The sequence below is a fragment of the Nansenia antarctica genome (genome assembly GCF_963989245.1).
Source record: "Nansenia antarctica genome assembly, chromosome: 18".
NCBI lineage: Eukaryota > Metazoa > Chordata > Actinopteri > Argentiniformes > Microstomatidae > Nansenia > Nansenia antarctica.
In genome coordinates this window covers 21,293,892-21,312,669 of record NC_137691.1, presented here as the reverse complement: position 1 = coordinate 21,312,669, position 18,778 = coordinate 21,293,892, and the positions used below count along the sequence as shown (strand labels likewise).

Below are 18,778 nucleotides of genomic sequence, written 5' to 3'. Positions count from 1 at the left end.
CTAGCTGTCTTCCCCATTCTCTCCTGCCCCTTTGATAAGGCGCTTGTTGCCCCTCTTGCCTCCTGGTCCACGGGGCTTGGCGAAGGCCTGCTTTAAAGTATGCTCCATAGGGTGGACCTCCTCGAATAGAAACTCCTCTGTCAGCCCATCCCCACTGTCAATCTCCATCTGTATACACACACACATATCATATTATTTGGGAGACTATAATGGGTTTATGAGGGGTTTAGTTAGGAGAATAAAAAAGTGTAATTGTGGTTTTAAGAACATTATGTACAATATTGTTTTTAATCAGAAAAATGTATTTGCACTGATAACAATTATTCAAGTTTGAATCAATAGATTAAGATCAGTTGTTATGTCAGCTATGTTTATTTAGCATTCTGGATTGAATGTGTTGTTTGCTCCGCACCTTCTTGGCGATCTCTAAGTGGTAGTCTCTCTCCACCTCATCCAGTAGCCGGTTCTTACAGCTGGAATACAACATCCGCTCCTTGATGCTACAGCTGTACCCAGGCATTGAGTATATGAACACTGAGAAAGAGAGGGGGGGGGGGCACAGTAGTTCAATAGACAATCAGTTGTCTTGTGTTCAAGTATAAATAAGCCACAAACCTTTTAGATTTGCATCTCACAGATCACTGTACTGTAATTGATTCCGTTAGCACTCTATGTGTTTTGCATCTGCGTACATGTGTATGTGTGTTGTGTGCATGTGTATATGTACTGGATATGGTTGTTGTACTGACCCAAAGACTCCTCTGGCTGGCCCTGGTGGGAGTGTTTGAAAAGGAAGAAGTGGTATCTGGGTGTGTCAGTGGGGATCCTGTAAGGAAGCTCACAGGTCTCTGTAGGGCTGGTGTGGACCAGCTCGATTGTCTCTTTCTCTATGTCCAGCCTCTGAGACAGACACAGACACATACACAACTGAGCAGGCTGTGTGTACGTTTTTGCATGTGTTCTATGACACTTGATACTTTTGTGTGAATTTGTCTATGCAATTTGTGTAGACTGGGTGTAAAGCTCACCAATTGAATGTAGTTTATACGTCTCTGCTTGAGTTGGTGCAGAGCTCCTTTGGCCTCCTCTTGTAGTGGGAATGCCAGGCCCTGCATAGTCTGATGCCTTCTGTCTAGGCCAAACTCCATTGTCACCTGAAGGGGGAGACAAAACACATATATCACGCTTACAGTATTGTCCAATCGCAGTTACATTTTTCCAGAGGACAAAACATGAGGAAGACAAACCTTTGCTCGTCCCGTAGGAGTGCTGCTTATCCGTCTACGTTCATCCTGTGGATACAATGCACAGTCTTAGTCTCTCTGTCTCTCTCTCTCACAGACTCACTCACTCACTCACTCACTCACTCACTCACTCACTCACTCACTCACTCACTCACTCACTCACTCACACACTCACACACTCACACACACACACACACACACACACACACACACACACACACACACACACATCACTCACTCACTCACTCACTCACACACTCACACACTCACACACACACACACACACACACACACACACACACACACACACACACACACACACACACACACACACACACACAGAATACACTCTTGGATTTGAAACAGTGAAAAAACTTACCCATACTACCTTATCCTGGATGGTATACAAAGAGAAAAACACATGAATAACAAAGTAACCAGGCGGCTTTTTCACTGGCTTCAATTCATCTATAAAACAATCCTGGGAAAATCACCTCTCTACCTCTCATCTCTCCTGCATTTCTCTCACAATAGTTACCACTCAAGGTCTAGGGATCTCATCAAGCTCACCATCCCAAAAGCCCGCACTGTTTTTGCCCGCAACTCCTTCAGTTTTAGGGCAGCAAATGATTGTCCTACCTTACAGAACACACTCAAACTCACAGCACTCACCTCACTCACCACTTTCAAAAATAAACTTCAGCAGATCATAGTTGCCCCCCCCCCCCCCCCGACATACACACACACAAACACACACACACACACACACACACACACACACACACCCCGCTCTCTTTCCACAGATAGGTTAGCTGATTTTGTTTCTATTTGTTTTTATTTATGTATCTTCCCTGTCGAACTGCCGTTCTCATGTATTGTATGTATTGTTTTATGTTGACCCTGAGTATTTCTGTTTATATGTTTGTTTTTATTCTTGCCGGGGCCCCCCAGATCGCCATTGAAAATGAGAATTTGTTCTCAACTGATTTATCTGGTTAAATAAAGGTCAAATAAAATAAATAAAAATAAACTTCAACAAGTCATAGACTGTTGTCCCTGCTGATTGCCCCCCCCCCCCCCGCACACGAACACACAGACACCCCCCCCCTCTCTCTCTTTTCACACATAGGTTAGTTTACTTTGTTTTTATTTATTTTATCATCACTGTCTTTGCCATTCTTATGTATTGTTTTGTGTTGACCCGGTGTATTTCTGTTTATATGTTTGTTTGTTTGTTTGTTCAAAACAAAAACACATTCCGATACACACCCACTATTCTACTACATCATAAGGACATCACACTGTATGCCTCTTGCTTACCTCTGTGACTTTAATTCTCTGCAGCTCTTGTTCAGCTGCTGTGAGAGGTGCAGGGGAGCAGCAGGAGGACATGTGCCTCAGATACCCCTGGAAGCTCAGGTCATCCTGCACACACAGGACATAAGGAGCTGAGCAAGGCCACATAAGAGTGCACTGTTTACAAATAGAGGGCTTTGACCTAATCTATTGTAATTGACACTTTAGAAAGTTTGACTGCTTTTTACTAAGGATGTCAATTAGAACCCAACACCATTCAGGTCTTACGTGTGTGTGTGTGTGTGTGTGTGTGTGTGTGTGTGCATGTGTGTGTGTATGTGTGTGTGTGTGTCTGTGTGCGTGTGTGTGTGTGTGTGTGTGCGTGTGTGTCTGTGTCCACGTGTCTGTGTGTGTGTGAGTGTGTGTGTGTGTGTGTGTGTGTGTGTGCATGCATATGTACAAGTGTGTGTGTGAGTGGGCAGGTTCTTATAAATGGTAAATGGACTGCACTTTATCCAAAGCGCTTTACCTCTCATTCACCCATTCACACACACATTCACACACCAATGGCGGCAAGCTACCATGCAAGGCGGCGACCCGCTCATTGGGAGCCATTTGGGGTTCAGTGTCTAGCCCAAGGACACATCTACACGTGGACAGGAGGAGCCAGGAATCGAGCCGCCGACCTTGTCACACTCTGCCTGTCTTTCCCAATCTCTCCTGCCCCTTTGATAACAGCGCTTGTTGCTTGGCAAAGACCTGCTTTAAAGTATGCTCCATAGAGTGGACCATCTTGGAGTTTCCACAAACCTCAACTGTGCCGAACATCTCATCCTTGATGTGACCTCCACCAAACTCTTTCTTCAGTGTGGCGCGGGTGGCAGCATACACCATCTTCTGCCTCACCTACAGAGGACGTGGAGGACAAGAGAAAATGTATTGGTTTGTGCACTGCATGTTTGACAGAAGATATGTATAAACTGTATTTATGAGAGGATGAGTTTGGTTGACGTCACATGTTCAGCTGAAAATGTCTCTTCCCGTTTCACAAACATTGTGGTTTGTATGGTGATCAATGTATGTATGTATGTATTACATACTGGTGATTGGTCAGGTGACCAAGCCATGAAGATCCACTCGTAGCCCTGTGCATTTTGGGAGTCAAGGCGATACAGGATGTAGCAGGGCTCCTGAGCAACCAGCAGAGGAAGCAGGAAGTGGTCATAATCCTTGTCCCAGCTCTGTGCCGGCTCTCTGTACGCGCCAAGCACCAACTCTTCTGGAAGACAGAGAACAACATATACCTCAAACCTCACCTCTGCCTGGATCTATGTCAAACCTTTGTATGGTGATACCAGCTGAAACAAAAATGCTTGTTTGCATGATCACACCAATGTCAGCTAAAGATGTTATACACTCTGAGACATCCATCTACACAGAGGTGCACATGCTTACCATCTATGATGACAACCTTTACAATTCTGATGGCTCCTCCCCTCGCCCTGGCCAGAAACTCCTTCAGCTCAGACGTTCCTAAAGTAATAAGATATATGTCAGACAAGGAGGGGTGGAATGGGTCAGTAAGAACTTGAGACTCCAGAGAGAAAATCTGATCTCATGCCAGCCACTCACGGTATGGCCTTTTAGGTGACACAGACAAGGGTCATATAGATACATCAGTGGTAGTTAGAGACAATACTGTAAAGGGTTTTAAAGTGCAGCTCAAGTGATCTCAGAGCTGTCAACCCAGCAGGTTGGGTAATCTGTCCTCCTCTAATGGATTGAACCCGTAATATGTGTGTTTCTGCATTAGCTGAGAGCTTCCTACATAAGAGGCCTTACTTATAAGAGCCCCCTCTCCCTCCTCACCATGGTTACCAAACACAGCAACCTAATAAATGATGCAGGATCAGGTGAGACAGATGAGAGAGGAGAAGTATGCTTCCGCCAAACGCGCGCCCCCCCCCCCCCCTCACCAAGCTCAAATTACGCACATGTTGAAACATCCACACATAGGCTACTGTTAAATTGCATAGCCACAGATAACACAAAACACATTTCTTATCAATCAGCCAACTCTGGCGTTATTCCTAGTGTTTGACATGTAACCATTACATGTGAATAGCAGCAGCATAGGCGACATTACTGAGCTTTTACGCGCAAATGTAACCGAAATCGTTTCAAATTAATGATGCAACATTACTGCTCTTGGCGACCTTGTTGAAGACATTCGATAATCAATACTCAAAGTTATTGATCAAAGTGAGCTGTGAAAAATCAGCATTTACAACAAAGCGTGGAGAGCTTTTGGCGCACAATAGCGCAGCTCAATGAAACAGTAGGCCTTTTGCCAAAACCCATTAATATTAAGATATGTCAATTCAGTTTGCGGGCGAGTTTACCATGGATTCCCGTTTGGTGTGACATCTTTTGGCAGATAGATGTATCGCTTCAGAATCCTCTCCTCCGTGGTGCCTCTCCGTGTCTTCACCCAGCAGGTAGGTCCTCTGACAGACAGACAGGCCTGGACCAACCTGGACCAACTTCCAAGCCAATGACATAAACGCCCAAAAGGTGACTTGGGGGATTCCTAACGCTTGAAACTCGACCTGCGGAACTGTGACAGATGAGTAATAACGTACCTGTCAGTGGATATGCCACCTTAACCACTGATCTCAAATTCTTTACGTATCAATGACCACAACTGTGTGGGGCTTGGCGGGAGTGGGAACCTCTCCAAAGACGCGCGTCGTTAGGCTGCGTGGAGCACCGAAGACTCGTTATGTTTGAGAAATCCGCTGCTCAAAACCATAAGGTCGTTCCTTCACTGTCTGGTCTTGTTTGGATAGTCCTGTGTCATCACCAACCACATATCACTCATTCACATCATGAGCCGGATCAGTTCAACATGCGACCGCAACCGAGATCTCAAATTCCAGCCTCCTGGTCAAAGAAATGCGACACCGAGGGTGAAGCTGAACCTAACATTTCAACACCGTATCTTGGTTCGGAGTGTGGACTTTAATGTATTTAGGCTATTGTGGCAGGGATATGGCTAAGCGAACATCCTCTGACTGACAAACCCAAACAACTTTTGTAAAAGCGAGGTATACTTTGAATTCGTCTCCATATCCCATTATTATCTGATAAATCAATAAACGGGAAAACAGCAACTTTACTGAAAGCAGCCTACTGTAGACCTTTAGGTGGACTTTTTTGGGGCGAATGAATGGCCGGTTGTTGAATGGTCAATACAAGTAAGCTACATAACAATGACCATTGACAAAACTACAAACACAGCTCATGCATATTAAATGTGTGTATATGTGTCTGTGTGTGTGCAAGAGAGAGAGAGAGAATGAGAAAATATTACAGGCAAGAATGAGGAGAAAGAGGTTGCATTCATACACACACACACACACACACACACACACACACACACACACACACACACACACACACACACACACCTAGAGGTGGGTGAGAGAAAGATGAGTGTGTCTGTGAGGTTACCTGTGATGGGATCATTCATTATTCACCCAGCTGTGAGTACACAATCCAAAAGTCTATGCATTATTCAATAGAGGCCCCCTCTATCACAGACACACTCTGTTAGTGCAAACAAACACACACACACACACACACACACACACACACACACACACAGATACACAAAGATACGTTTACTTCAATCAATCAGTCAGACTATTTGTATAGCACAAATTCAACACAACGTGTGATTGTGTGGGAGAATAGGAACTGTGGGAGAGTAGAACCTAGTTTGTACTCATATACCTAACACAGGACAATCTATCTATCAACCAATCTATACAGAGCACCTTGTAGATGTTCTTAATTAACCACCTATTGAAACGCTTTAAATGAAAAACCACATACTGTAGTACGACCCTTAAGAAAATAAGTCCTCCTCACTCTCAACATTTCTTAGGCCATTGACAAATTGTAATACAATAAATCATATTCTACCCAAATATTCCCCTCAAAACAACACCAAACCCAAAATGTGGCCACTTGATTTATTTAATATAAAAACATTTATTTACAATGCACTTTACAATGAAACAATTGGAAATAAAAATATCACATATTTTCATAATAAGTACTAGCAAAATAAAATAAGAAAAAAACAACAAGACTAATGCATGCATTTAAAATAACCTTTAAAATATGTTCAGAATACAGTCTAAAACATATCAATACTGAATTTACAACATAATATGTATCTAAGCATACGGCGTTGTGCTTATTATATAATATACATCGTTTTTAAATGTTTGTTTAAAAAGATGTCCATAGTAGTTGTATTATTACATTTCCTTCAGAACCACTTAAGTTAATGAGGCCGCACCCCATGGTCAGTCATCGACACAGGGAAGCCAAAATGTCTAAAAGGAAGGACAAAGACTGGATTAGGGTTAGCAGTAATACGTGAGAGACAGTGTTTGAGTATGTCTGTGTATTTTTGAGTAAGCATGGTTGTGTGGCTGTTTAAACTAATGTGTGTTTGTACACTATCTCACCATATTAGAGCAGGCGCTGGCAAAGGTCATGTATTTGGGGTTGAACTGCAGGGTGTTAATCGGACCAGAATGTTTTCCATCCAGAACAGCTACCTTCATCCCACTCTCTGTGCTCCAGACATGGACCCTCCCATCCTCAGAACCTGGGACATTAGACAACACAAGGGTTAGTATAGTGCCGTTTAGTACTGTCCACTGTCCTGTGGAATAATTAATCTGGCAATAATATATGTTAATACAGTCAAGGGTGGATTTGGAATTGGCTTCAGACTTGAAATTAAGGTGACTTTTCTAATATCAAGGCAAGGCAAGGTTTATTTGTATAGCACAGTTTATTTGTATAGCACATTTCATACAACAGGGGTCATTCTGTGCTTTACATACATTATTTAAAAATACAGCAAGGGGAGCAGAGTAAGAACATTTAAATTACAATGAATAAAAGCAAATATAAGAAGTAAATAGATAAAACATTTAATAAGATTGATATACCGTATTTTCCGCACTATAAGGCGCACTTAAAAGCCTTTAATAAAAAATAAAAAACGACAGTGCGCCTTATAATCGGGAGCGCCTTATATATGGATCAATTGGTTAATTGGTTGATCCATACTGGTTGTACACGGCGCTCAAGGCGCTCTGTCAAAATGTTTCAGTACGACTGGTAAACTACAAAGCTGCACCGCTTGCAGCATTACGGTAATCAGTAAACACCGGTACTGATGTGCTTACTCACAGTCCCACACCACAAGACCCTAAGTAAAGACGACTAAACAGAGTTTCCGAGGGAACAAAGCGAGATGGCCACAGTTAGAGGACAAACTCGAACAGTGGGTTGTTGAACAGAGAGCCGCAAGTAGAAGCGTCTCTACAGTCACTATTCGAATGAAGGCAACAGCGCTAGCACGGGACATGAACATCGATGAATTTCGAGGCGGTCCTTCTTGGTGCTTTCAACTTGAAGTTTTAAAGTACCCACTCAATATAATAAACAACAGTTTAACGATCACTAAACACTTATAATTTGTGTATTGGATTCATTATTCTCGTTTGCCGGAGGCTACCGGTAAGGGAGGGTTGACTTGTAAACATACTTTCGTTTTAGCTCGTGTTCAAAAGCAAGAACTGTGTGTTCATCTAGTTATGTGTAGTTCTGTGTTTTTAGCATGTTGATGTTCTCCCAGTATATTGTCATGTTATTAAAATACAGTTGAGACCTTCGTAGCGATGTGTTTTGTTAACTTAGCAGCGTTCGTAGCTGTGGCTGCGTTCAGAGTCACTTTTCTCCCATTCAGTGTTTGAGGTGAACCAACATTCAAATACGCCTGTCGTGTTCAATCTTTCTCTGATTTGAATGTATGACACATCATTTGAAAGCTTACAATCTGTAGTTTAAGCATGTGTAAAAACTGAAAAATTACGTTGCACATTTCACCAGGAGCTGTCACATATTGGTTGTTGGTTATAATTGTATAGCCTATTGGTTGTTTTCTGGTGTTGTTTTATTGTTTTGCTCTGTTTGTAGTCTACTTGATGTATTTTTATCAGCTGTTAAATCACCACAGCGGTTAATCCACTAATAGAGATAATACCAGATTGAAATGCTTGTAGCTAACTACTCTATATCTCGTGGTCGCAGCTATTGCGAATTGCTATTCACGCGAGTCGGCTGTGAATCACCGCAGGTCCTTGACACTTGTTGCAAAAATGGATGACGAACGGCTGATACTTGAAGTGGAAAAATATATATTTTTGACAGTGGAGCAGGTAGAACGTTGACGGTGACAACGCTCAGGTGGAGCATGGACAACGGGAAGTTGACACAACACCGATGGAGAGGTGACGCAACGCAGTAGGTGGAGCTTGGGCGTAACGCAACCCCAGTCAAATGTTTGACTGCAGTATTCTATATTCTATTCTATGCGCCTTATAATCCGGTGCGCCCTGTATATGAAAACAGTTCTAAAATAGGCCTTTCATTGAAGGTGCGCCTTATAATCCGGAGCGCCTTATAGTGCGGAAAATACGTTAAGTGTTTGTGTTTAATCATAACTGCTGCAAAACATGAAGGTTTTTAGCTTAGATTTAAATATTTTAAGGGTTTGGGCCTGTTTGGTTTCTTCAGGGAGTTTGTTCCAGGAGCATGCGGCAGCGTGACTGAAAGCTGCGGCACCGTGTTTTGTTTTTACTCTTGGAATGATTAGCTGATTAGTCTCAGCTGACCTTAGGGACCTTGCGGGAATATAGGGTGGGAGGAGATCTGATATGTATTTTGGTCCAAGACCATTTTGTGATTTGTATGTAATTAGGAGGATTTTGAATTCAATTCAAGACTGGTAGCCAGTGCAGGGAGCTCAGGATTGGTGTAATGTGTTCAAATTTCTTTGTTTTTGTTAGGACCCTAGCAGCGGCGTTTTGGATGAGCTGCAATTTACGAACAGCTCCTTTAGACAGGCCTGTTAGTAGACCATTACAATAATCAAGTCTACTCTACTCGAAACAAATGCATGGATGAGTTTTTCAAGGTCTTGCAGGCCGGGTCAAGCAGGCCAAGTACAGGTTCGCCAAAGCAGTGTATGAGGCAAAGCATCGCTTCTCGGAGAAGCTGCAGCAACAGCCCTCTGAGGGGGATTCCGCCTCCGTCTGGAAAGGCCTCAACACCATCACCAACTACAAATCCCCACTGATGTCTGACAACCTCCCTCTCGCTAACGAGCTCAACGAGTTTTACTGTAGGTTTGAGAAAGAGAGGTGCGTCAATCATCATCCCCGTCCCCAAGAAGGCCAAGGTCACAGGCCTTAACGACTACAGACCCGTCGCTCTGACCTCTGTCGTCATGAAGGTCCTGGAGCGCCTTGTCCTGGCCTACCTGAAGCTCATCACGGATCCTGTGCTGGACCCCCTGCAGTTCGCGTACAGAGTCAGTAGATCCACGGAGGACGCCGTGAACATAGCTCTGCACTAGGCGCTAGAACACCTGGACACTGCAGGCAACTATGCCAGGATCCTGTTTGTGGACTTCAGCTCGGCCTTCAACACGATCCTCCCAAACATCCTGGAGCACCAGCTACCCCTGCTGCAAGTGCCGGACTCCACCTGCAGGTGGATTATGGAATTCCTGACTAACAGGTCTCAGCGGGTGAAGCTGGGGAAGAGCATTTCCAGTTCAGGTCCACCAGCACGGGCTCCCCGCAGGGCTGCGTCCTGTCTCCAGCACTGTTCTCCCTTGTACACCAACAACTGTGTCTCCCTCCACCCCTCGGTCAAGCTCCTGAAGTTCGCAGACGACACCACCCTGGTGGGCCTCATCTCCAGGGGGGACGAATCTGCCTACAGGGGTGAGATCAAGGGGCTGCTGCAGTTGTAACAACCTAGAGCTTAATGCTCTAAAAACAGTGGAGATGGTGGTGGATTTCCGCAGGAAAGCAGCCCTGCCTCCTCCCATCACGCTGGGAGGTTCCCCGGTGGCCTCCGTGGAGTCATGCCGCTTTCTAGGCATGACCATCTCTCGGGACCTAAAGTGGAAGCGGAACACCGAGGCCCTCACTAAGAAGGCCCAGAAGAGGATGTTCTTCCTCCGGCAGGTGAGGAAATTCAGGCTGCCGAGGTCCATGATGGCCCAGTTCTACACGGCCATCATCGAGTCCATCCTCACCCACTCCATCATCACCTGGTTCCCTGCTGCAACGGCCAAGGACAAGGCCAAGTTGCAGCGGGTGATACGATCAGCGGAGAGGGTGATCGGCTGTCCCTTGCCCTCCCTCAACTCCCTGCACGACACCAGGGCTCTGAGGAGGGCAAGGAAGATCATGGCCGACCCCTCCCACCCCGGCCACGGCCTCCTCACCCTGCTTCCCTCTGGCTGCCTAAAGCTGTAAAGACCCTCCACAGGCTCAGTTTCTTCCCCTCAGCCGCCAGGCTGATAAATGACTCTGGCTTCCCCCTCCCCCCCGCCCCCAAGTCTGCCCAGGACTGAATACGCACTGGACTTACTGAAAAACTTTGCACTGCACTTTATATGTAGCACTATCCCATGCACTGTTGTCTGTCCTGTGTAGTCCTGTTTTTGTATTTGTTTTTGTATTTATGTATACACGTGAAAAAAGTATAAACGCACTAACTGTAACGCCAAAGCAAATTCCTGTGTATGCATAATGGCAATAAACGTTATCTGAATCTGAATCTGAATCTGAATAGTCGTTCGGTGAGAGGGCTATGTAGATTTGAGTGTCATCCGCATAGTTGTGGTAGGCAATTTTGTTCTTTTTTATGATGTGTCCCAATGGAAGCATGTAGAGATTGAATAAAAGGGGGCTACGGGTTGACCCTTGGGGGCAACCGTTTCAATTATTTTTTCTGTACAGGGAAGGTTTGATATGGGTCTGAAGTTGTTTAGTACAAATGGGCCTAGGCCGTTCTTTTTTAGTAGAGGCTTAATAACTGCAGTTTTCAGGGCTTCAGGGAAAATTCCGGATGAAAGGGAAGTGTTGATTATTTGTATTAGTTCGCCTGCCATGCAGCTAAATATGTTTTTTTTTAAAGCTTGTTGGCAGGACATCAAGGGCACAGGTGGATGGTTTAAGACGTGACATGATTTTATCTAGGGTCTTGTAATCGATGGTGACAAATTGTGACATGGTTGTTATGTCCGCCCTATTTGGGGTTGTTAATGGGGACATGTTTTTAATGCCTGACACAGAAGACAGAAGAAGTTAAAAAAGGATGCAAGTTCATTGCATTTACTAGTCAAGTGAAATTCCTGAGCAATGGGTGTTGGGGGATTTGTTAGTCTGTCAACAGTTCTAAAAAGGATGCGGGCATTATTGATGCTGCTTCTTATTTCTAAGTTATAGTTTTGAAGATTCTCTTTATAGATATCATAGTGGACTTGAAGGTTCGTTTTTCTCCATCTGCGCTCTGCTTTACGACATTCTCTTTTTTGGGTCTTTACGGATGGGGCAGTTCTCCAGGGTGCTTTTTGCTTACCAGAGATGCATTTGGATCTAATGGGTGCAATATCATCAATGGTTTTTGTGATTTTTAAGTTGAAATCGTGTAGGAGGTGTACTGAGGTTGAAATAGAAGTTTTGGGGAGGGCTAGGGAAAAGGCCTGTATGAACAGTGCATTGGTGTTTTCATTGATATATCGTTTGGAAATAGTTTTAGACATAGTTTGAATAACCGGGAAGATAGATACGTCAAAGAATATGCAACAATGGTCAGATAGGGCAGGGGTTCTCAAAGTGTGAGGCGCGTCTCCCCAGGGGGGCGCCAGAGAGCTTCAGATAGGGCAGGGGTTCTCAAAGTGTGAGGCGCGTCTCCCCAGGGGGGCGCCAGAGAGCTTCAAGGGAGGCTGGGGTTCTCAAAGTGTGAGGCGCGTCTCCCCAGGGGGGCGCCAGAGAGCTTCAGATAGGGCAGGGGTTCTCAAAGTGTGAGGCGTGTCTCCCCAGGGGGGCGCCAGAGAGCTTCAGATAGGGCAGGGGTTCTCAAAGTGTGCGGCGCGTCTCCCCAGGGGAGTGCCAGAGAGCTTCAGATAGGGCAGGGGTTCTCAAAGTGTGAGGCGCGTCTCCCCAGGGGGGCGCCAGAGAGCTTCAGATAGGGCAGGGGTTCTCAAAGTGTGAGGCGCGTCTCCCCAGGGGGCGCCAGAGAGCTTCAGATAGGGCAGGGGTTCTCAAAGTGTGAGGCGCGTCTCCCCAGGGGGGCGCCAGAGAGCTTCAGATAGGGCAGGGGTTCTCAAAGTGTGAGGCGCGTCTCCCCAGGGGGGGGCGCCAGAGAGCTTCAAGGGAGGCTGTGTAAAATAACATTTGGTTTAATGTTTTTGAATGAAAGTGTTTTAAAGACAAAGAAATTGTAGAGAAATAATGGGAGAGATGTATTCTAAATTTGAGGACATTGCAGGCTGTATTGCGTTTTATAAATTAAATAAATGTAGCCTTGTAGCTTTATAGTTAGTCATGCGCCAAAACGTCTGTTAGCAACGGATGTCTGGCTAGCAATGGATGTGAGAGAGAGAGTGTGACAGAGCGTGAGAGAGTAAATATTTTAAAATGAAGAGGTTTCTGACACCAGCAGTGCCACAGCCTGAGCCTTCTGGCAGCAAACCAAAACGTAGGAAATACGATGAAGCGTATATCAATTGAGGATTTACCTGGATAGGTTCAAACGACATCCCACGACCGCAATGTCTCATTTGCAAAGAGGTGCTGTCTAATGACTGCATGAGACCCGCCAAACTTCCCGCCATCTAGAAACTAAGCACAACGAGCTAGCATCCAAACCAGTTTTTCCAAAGGAAACTCGAAGCGTTAGTAGGAGAAAAGCGGGTCATTCAACAATTCACTCAAACTAATGTCAAGGCTACTGATGCATCATATCGGGTGGCATTACGCATTGCCAAAGCAGGTAAGCCGCACACTATTGGGGAAACCTTAGTGCTGTCAGCTGCCAAGGAGATGCCATAATGATGGAAGAGACAGCAGCGGCTAAACTAGACCAGACAATACCGTGGCTCGCGTATAATTGACGTCTACTGAAACATTTGATTTGAAACGATGGACTCCACGATGGTTGTCTTTTTTGGTTCAGTACAATGTTTTTGATAGCTGGCACAACACTGTTGAATTTACTGTCAGAAGAGTGTTATTATGCCGTTGGATTGGTGATTATACCGCTGTAGTTTGTATGTTAACTTGTGTTTAGTTATTTCCAAATAGTTTGGGCCAGCCCTAAGTTTGGCATGTCGTGACGTTAGAATTATAAGGTTCTATCTCAATTTTTGGTCAAAATTGAGTTTACATAATCTGATCCATTAGGTGTTTATTAATGCCTGTGTGGTGTTATTTTTTAAATGTTGACATTTTTGAGTTAGTAATTAATAAAATACAAAGGTTCCATCTCACAAAACATAATGGAATGTAAAAACTTTGACGCTCAATATCTCTGAACTGCCCTAAACAGAGATAGAACCTTATCATTCTAAGATCACGATGTGTCAAATAAACACACATAGAATGATTTTCAGGATTCAGTCTTGCTGTCTATTTTACTGTTTTTCTTTTCTTTTCTTTTTTACTGGGGGGTGGGGGGGGGCGTGTGTATGTCACAATTCTCTTAGGGGAGGCTCACTGTCTTGGACTTTGAGAACCACTGAGATAGGGCAATAACAGTTACAACAACATTTGAAATATCTAGGCCTTTGGTGATGATAAGGTCCAGAGTGTGACCTCGATTATGAGTAGGGAGGTTCACATGTTGTTGAAGTTCAAAAACATCTAACAGAACAGAGAGTTCTTTGGCTTTGTTGTCCTCTGAGTTATCTACATGAATATTGAAATCACCAGCAATGATCAGACCATTAAATTCAGTAGTAATGATGGAGAGAAGCTCCGTAAGTTCATTAAAGAAGATAGTACAGTATTGTGGTGGTCTGTATAAAATTATAAAAATAATTTGAGTGGAACCTTTAAAAAAAACTGAAAGATATTCAAATGATACAAATTCTCTGAAGGATCTCTGTTTGTAGTTTAAACTGCCTCGGAAAAAAGAGGCAATTCCACCACCTTTTTTATGAGATCTAACGACATCTAAGGTTCTAAATTTGGGGGGTGCTGACTGGATAAGAATTGGTGTCTTGTTATCTTTATCTAACCAGTCTCAGTTATAAATAAGAACTCTAGTTTATAGGAGCTAATCAAGTCATTGATTAAGAGAGACTTATCTGGCATTGAAAAGTTCTATCAGATATCAGAGTCTAGTGATTCAAATCGAATGGTCCTGATCTTGCTGAGCTACCCAGGTGCTGTACTGAATGTTGTTAGTGTTTGGGCTCACCAATCATTACAAACTGTGAGTCTGGGGTGAAGCAGGCCTCAAGGGAAATTCCTTCACAGTTGTTGTAGCCCTACAGGACACACAGGTAAGAAGTGTTAAATATGAACAGTCAGACTACAACTACTGTATAACTGTGTTAGAAGATAAACAGTAGTTCTCTCACTGAGAATGTGTGCAGCACCAGTCCGTTGAAGGCGTCGAGGATGCGAATGGCACCCCCGTTGGTAGAGATGAGTATCTGTTTGCCATCTTTACTGAATTTGAGTCCAGTCCACTCACAGACACGGCTAAACTGAGTCTCAAAAGAAGCAAATGGACCCTGAAAACAAAAGCCCTACATACTTAGTATTATTGACCTCACTAAAGTAACTGACATTGTAGATACTTGCCCCCTTCTCACACACACACCCACAATCAGTTATTGATTTCACACACAGTTTTACCTTATCAAAGGAGCGAAGATCATATAATTTAATCGCCTCTGAGTTCACCCCAGCAGCAAATATCACCCCCTCCGGATCAAAAGAGCATACAGGCTTTCCCAAAGGATTAGTCATACCCTGAGACAAACAAATACGCACACACACAAACACACACACACACACACACACACACACACACACACACACACACACACACACACACACACACACACAAACAGAGACACATATTTGTATCTTTACCCCAGATCATTAGGTTAAATGTAAAAGTGTAAAGCTTTAGTGAAACTAGACAACTGATACTTGTGGTCACACAGTGACAGCAGTTACCACACAGTGACAGCAGTTACCTGACAGTCTGGAGAGCGCAGGTCCCAGAGCCTGATGGTTTTGTCCAAGGAGCCTGAGATAAACGTGTCATCCACTGGTGACATGGAGAGAGCAACAACCCTGACAACATCCCAACAACCCAAAATTAACATTAGTGTCCAAACAACATTTATATATTTATGAATCTGAAGCTAGATCATATGTGGTAGTCTATAGTCTAATAAGTTTACTATATAAAACCCTCGCCTACACCTTCGTCATCTGGATTATTGCAATGGAGTCCTGTTTGGGGTACCCAGCAAAGCCCTGGACAGGCTCCAGTATGTCCAGTATGGACGCTAGGCGCTATATATATTTATATAAAAATATATGATTATTATTATTATTATTATTATTATTATTATTATTATATACTACTATCAAATCCCAAAGAGTTGTTTCACCTTGCAGTGTGGCCAGGGAAGTAGCGGATGTACTTGTTGTCAGTGAGCGACAGGTATCGGATGGTATCTACATGAGACACACAAAGCAATTACCATAATGAACAAAATTGTACTGTTATAACACACACACACACACACACACGCACGCACGCACACACGCACGCACGCACGCACGCACGCACACACACACACACACACACACACACACACACACACACACACACACACACGACGACGATGAATTGAGTATCAAGGACCTGAGTATTGAGTATCAAGGACCCCAATTGAAATAAGCCAGTGGCTTTCTTGGGTTTTTATCCTGTTAGTTGACCTTGTATGTAATATGTACTTTCATGTACCTACTTCTGCAAATCTTCTAATAAAGTTCTCAATCAATCAATCAAACACACACACACACACACACACACACACACACACACACACACACACACACACACACAATCAATACTCAATTCTGATACCTGAGAATTGAGTATCAAGGACCCCAATTGAAATAAGCCAGTGGCTTTCTTGGGTTTTTATCCTGTTAGTTGACCTTGTATGTAATATGTACTTTCATGTACCTACTTCTGCAAATCTTCTAATAAAGTTCTCAATCAATCAATCAAACACACACACACACACACACACACACACACACACACACACACACAAATATACAATTTAGGTGGGTTGGGGGGGCTCAGCCTAGCTCTGTTATCCCAGAGTTTACGCCAGAAATTCCTACCATCCAGTTTGTTGGAGCTGTAGACGACTGTGTTGGCATCCCCATGTGTATATCGGATAAGATCCACTCCATACTTCTTACTGTAAAGGGTCCGTTTGGGCCTAAAATTGGGGTGAGGAGGGCATGACATGATACAGGAGAATAGGATGTACAGAACATATTATTCTGTTCAATCATGCAAAGAGCAATGACATGTCAGACTTCCTAGAATGTCAAAACCAGGATAAGTGTAGCATATGCCCTTTGCAAGTGGGGGGTGATTCAGTGAATGCATGATGAGTGAGCTTTCTCTCATCTCTACGCTACGGCTTTAGCTCACTGAGCAAACGCATTCTGGAGACGTTTGGAGACTGTTGACAGTAACCCAGTCAGTCACATAATCAACACTATTGGCCAATTCGGCTGCACAATGTGATTCCAATTGGTTGAAATACAGGGGGGAGTAGGCCAATACAAATGATAGTGGGATATTAACGCAATACCAAAAACACAAAGCTGACTGTCTCACTTTCCCTCTCGGCAGTCATATAACACAATGGAGTCGTCGTCGCTGGAGGACACAGCGCTCTGTCCGTCCGGGCTGTAATCCACACAGTTCACTTTCTGGGAATTCTCTCGGAATGTTTTAGCAACCCTAAATTTTCGCAAAACGCTGTCTGTTATCTTCATCTTTGCATGCTCCTCTTTCCTTGGGAGCTAAAACATGTATCAATGCTTTAAAATAATATATTTAAAAGAAGAAAGAGGCATAGAAACGGCCATCGCAAAACATATTGCTTAGAGATGATTGACCCGAACTCCGTCTCCACAACCAGGGTTGCCAGATGGGATTGACAATTTCCAGCAGTCTAAAAACCATCCCAAAACCTGTGGTCAGAAAACCTATTTAAAACCTATACTATTGGGCAGGTGCCCATCTCCTGCCCCACTGCATGTCTGTTGCAAAAAATGTTTGTAAAATAAAATAAAACCTGCACATTGTATGTAGCTACTAGGGTGTGTGTTTTAACTTCACGCATTTTGTAACTTTCAGGCACTGACATTTTGATACGGCCTAAATGCTATTTATCTGTTTATCTATGTAGCCTATCTATTTATCTATCCAGGCCAACCCGCCCAACATTTTTCAGGACCCAGTGTGATCAAAAGTAGCCCATACGGCGGTACCCGCCCAACCTGGCAACCCTAACTGACAGCAGCAGATGCTGTGCGGAAGTAAACATTCATCACGTCCGGTTACGATGATGGCGTCATCCTGTGTTGGTTGTGGGTGACGGATGGCCTGTGGAAGAGAAGAACGCCATCAAGAAAGTTGGAATAGGAAGTAGGATGGGTTTATTTCTTTCATTGTTAAGTTTTCCCTGTCAAATATACCGTCCAAACACAGTCCGGTAGGGGGCGGTAATGCGCCTCGAGTTGGTCGCAAACCGCCATTCAAACTGAGAAGAAGAAGTGATCCTGTGTTAGCAGACCCGTCACAGACGCTCGAGCTTTGCACTTACACAACATGTCAATGAACATCTACAGAGTAGCAAGTGTCGTTAGTGATTTATACTTGACTCGCGTATGTAATATGCTGCTATGTCCTTTTAAAACGAGGCACGTTTGTCACATATCGACAGGAGTGCCGTCTTTGCTCGCGCGGACACATGTCACTGATGTCACTGCCCCCAGACGAAAGACCCCAGGGTTAGACTCTGATAGAAAGACCCCAGGGTTAGACTCTGATAGAGAGACTAAGAGTCATTTGAGGGCGATCGACCTTGCGCGTAAGATTCAACGGGAGAAAGTAAAGGCAAACCCTACCGTGCCAGACGAGGCTGTTCAGACCCCTCTGCAGAGGAGGGTCGCCGAGCTGCGCCAGTTCACCCAGCAGCTGCAGCACGTCCACCCCAACGTGCTGGC

At 44.2% G+C, this 18,778-nt stretch overlaps 2 protein-coding genes across 2 annotated transcripts; both read right to left on the bottom strand.

The window, feature by feature from the left end:
• On the bottom strand, positions 1-4,967 carry twf2b (twinfilin actin-binding protein 2b; the record flags this gene model as incomplete). Its single annotated transcript, XM_080548738.1, has 9 exons — positions 1-168; positions 413-534; positions 750-900; positions 1,029-1,154; positions 2,565-2,669; positions 3,351-3,446; positions 3,641-3,819; positions 3,996-4,073; positions 4,943-4,967. The coding sequence occupies 9 exons, from the start codon at positions 4,965-4,967 to the stop codon at positions 1-3; spliced, it is 1,050 nt and encodes a 349-aa protein (XP_080404864.1).
• A 1,605-nt stretch (positions 4,968-6,572) lies between these two features.
• LOC308173674 (WD repeat-containing protein 82-like) lies at positions 6,573-17,660 on the bottom strand. The gene is made up of 9 exons (XM_080548716.1): positions 17,382-17,660; positions 16,874-16,974; positions 16,126-16,192; positions 15,703-15,802; positions 15,356-15,472; positions 15,076-15,231; positions 14,913-14,982; positions 7,082-7,224; positions 6,573-6,946 (listed from the first exon to the last, which is right to left on the bottom strand). The coding sequence occupies exons 1-9, from the start codon at positions 17,540-17,542 to the stop codon at positions 6,917-6,919; spliced, it is 945 nt and encodes a 314-aa protein (XP_080404842.1). The 5' UTR covers positions 17,543-17,660; the 3' UTR covers positions 6,573-6,916.
• Between the last annotated feature and the right edge of the window lie 1,118 nt (positions 17,661-18,778).

Excerpts from the sequence above, each read along its gene's own strand:
- LOC308173674 (XM_080548716.1), bottom strand. The coding sequence starts at position 17,542 with ATGAAGATAACAGACAGCGTTTTGCGAAAATTTAGGGTTGCTAAAACA. Across the intron at positions 16,975-17,381 it reads TATGACTGCCGAGAGGGAAA|GCCCAAACGGACCCTTTACA; the intron begins GTGAGACAGTCA and ends CCCCAATTTTAG. Across the intron at positions 15,232-15,355 it reads ATCTTCGCTCCTTTGATAAG|GGTCCATTTGCTTCTTTTGA; the intron begins GTAAAACTGTGT and ends TTTTGTTTTCAG.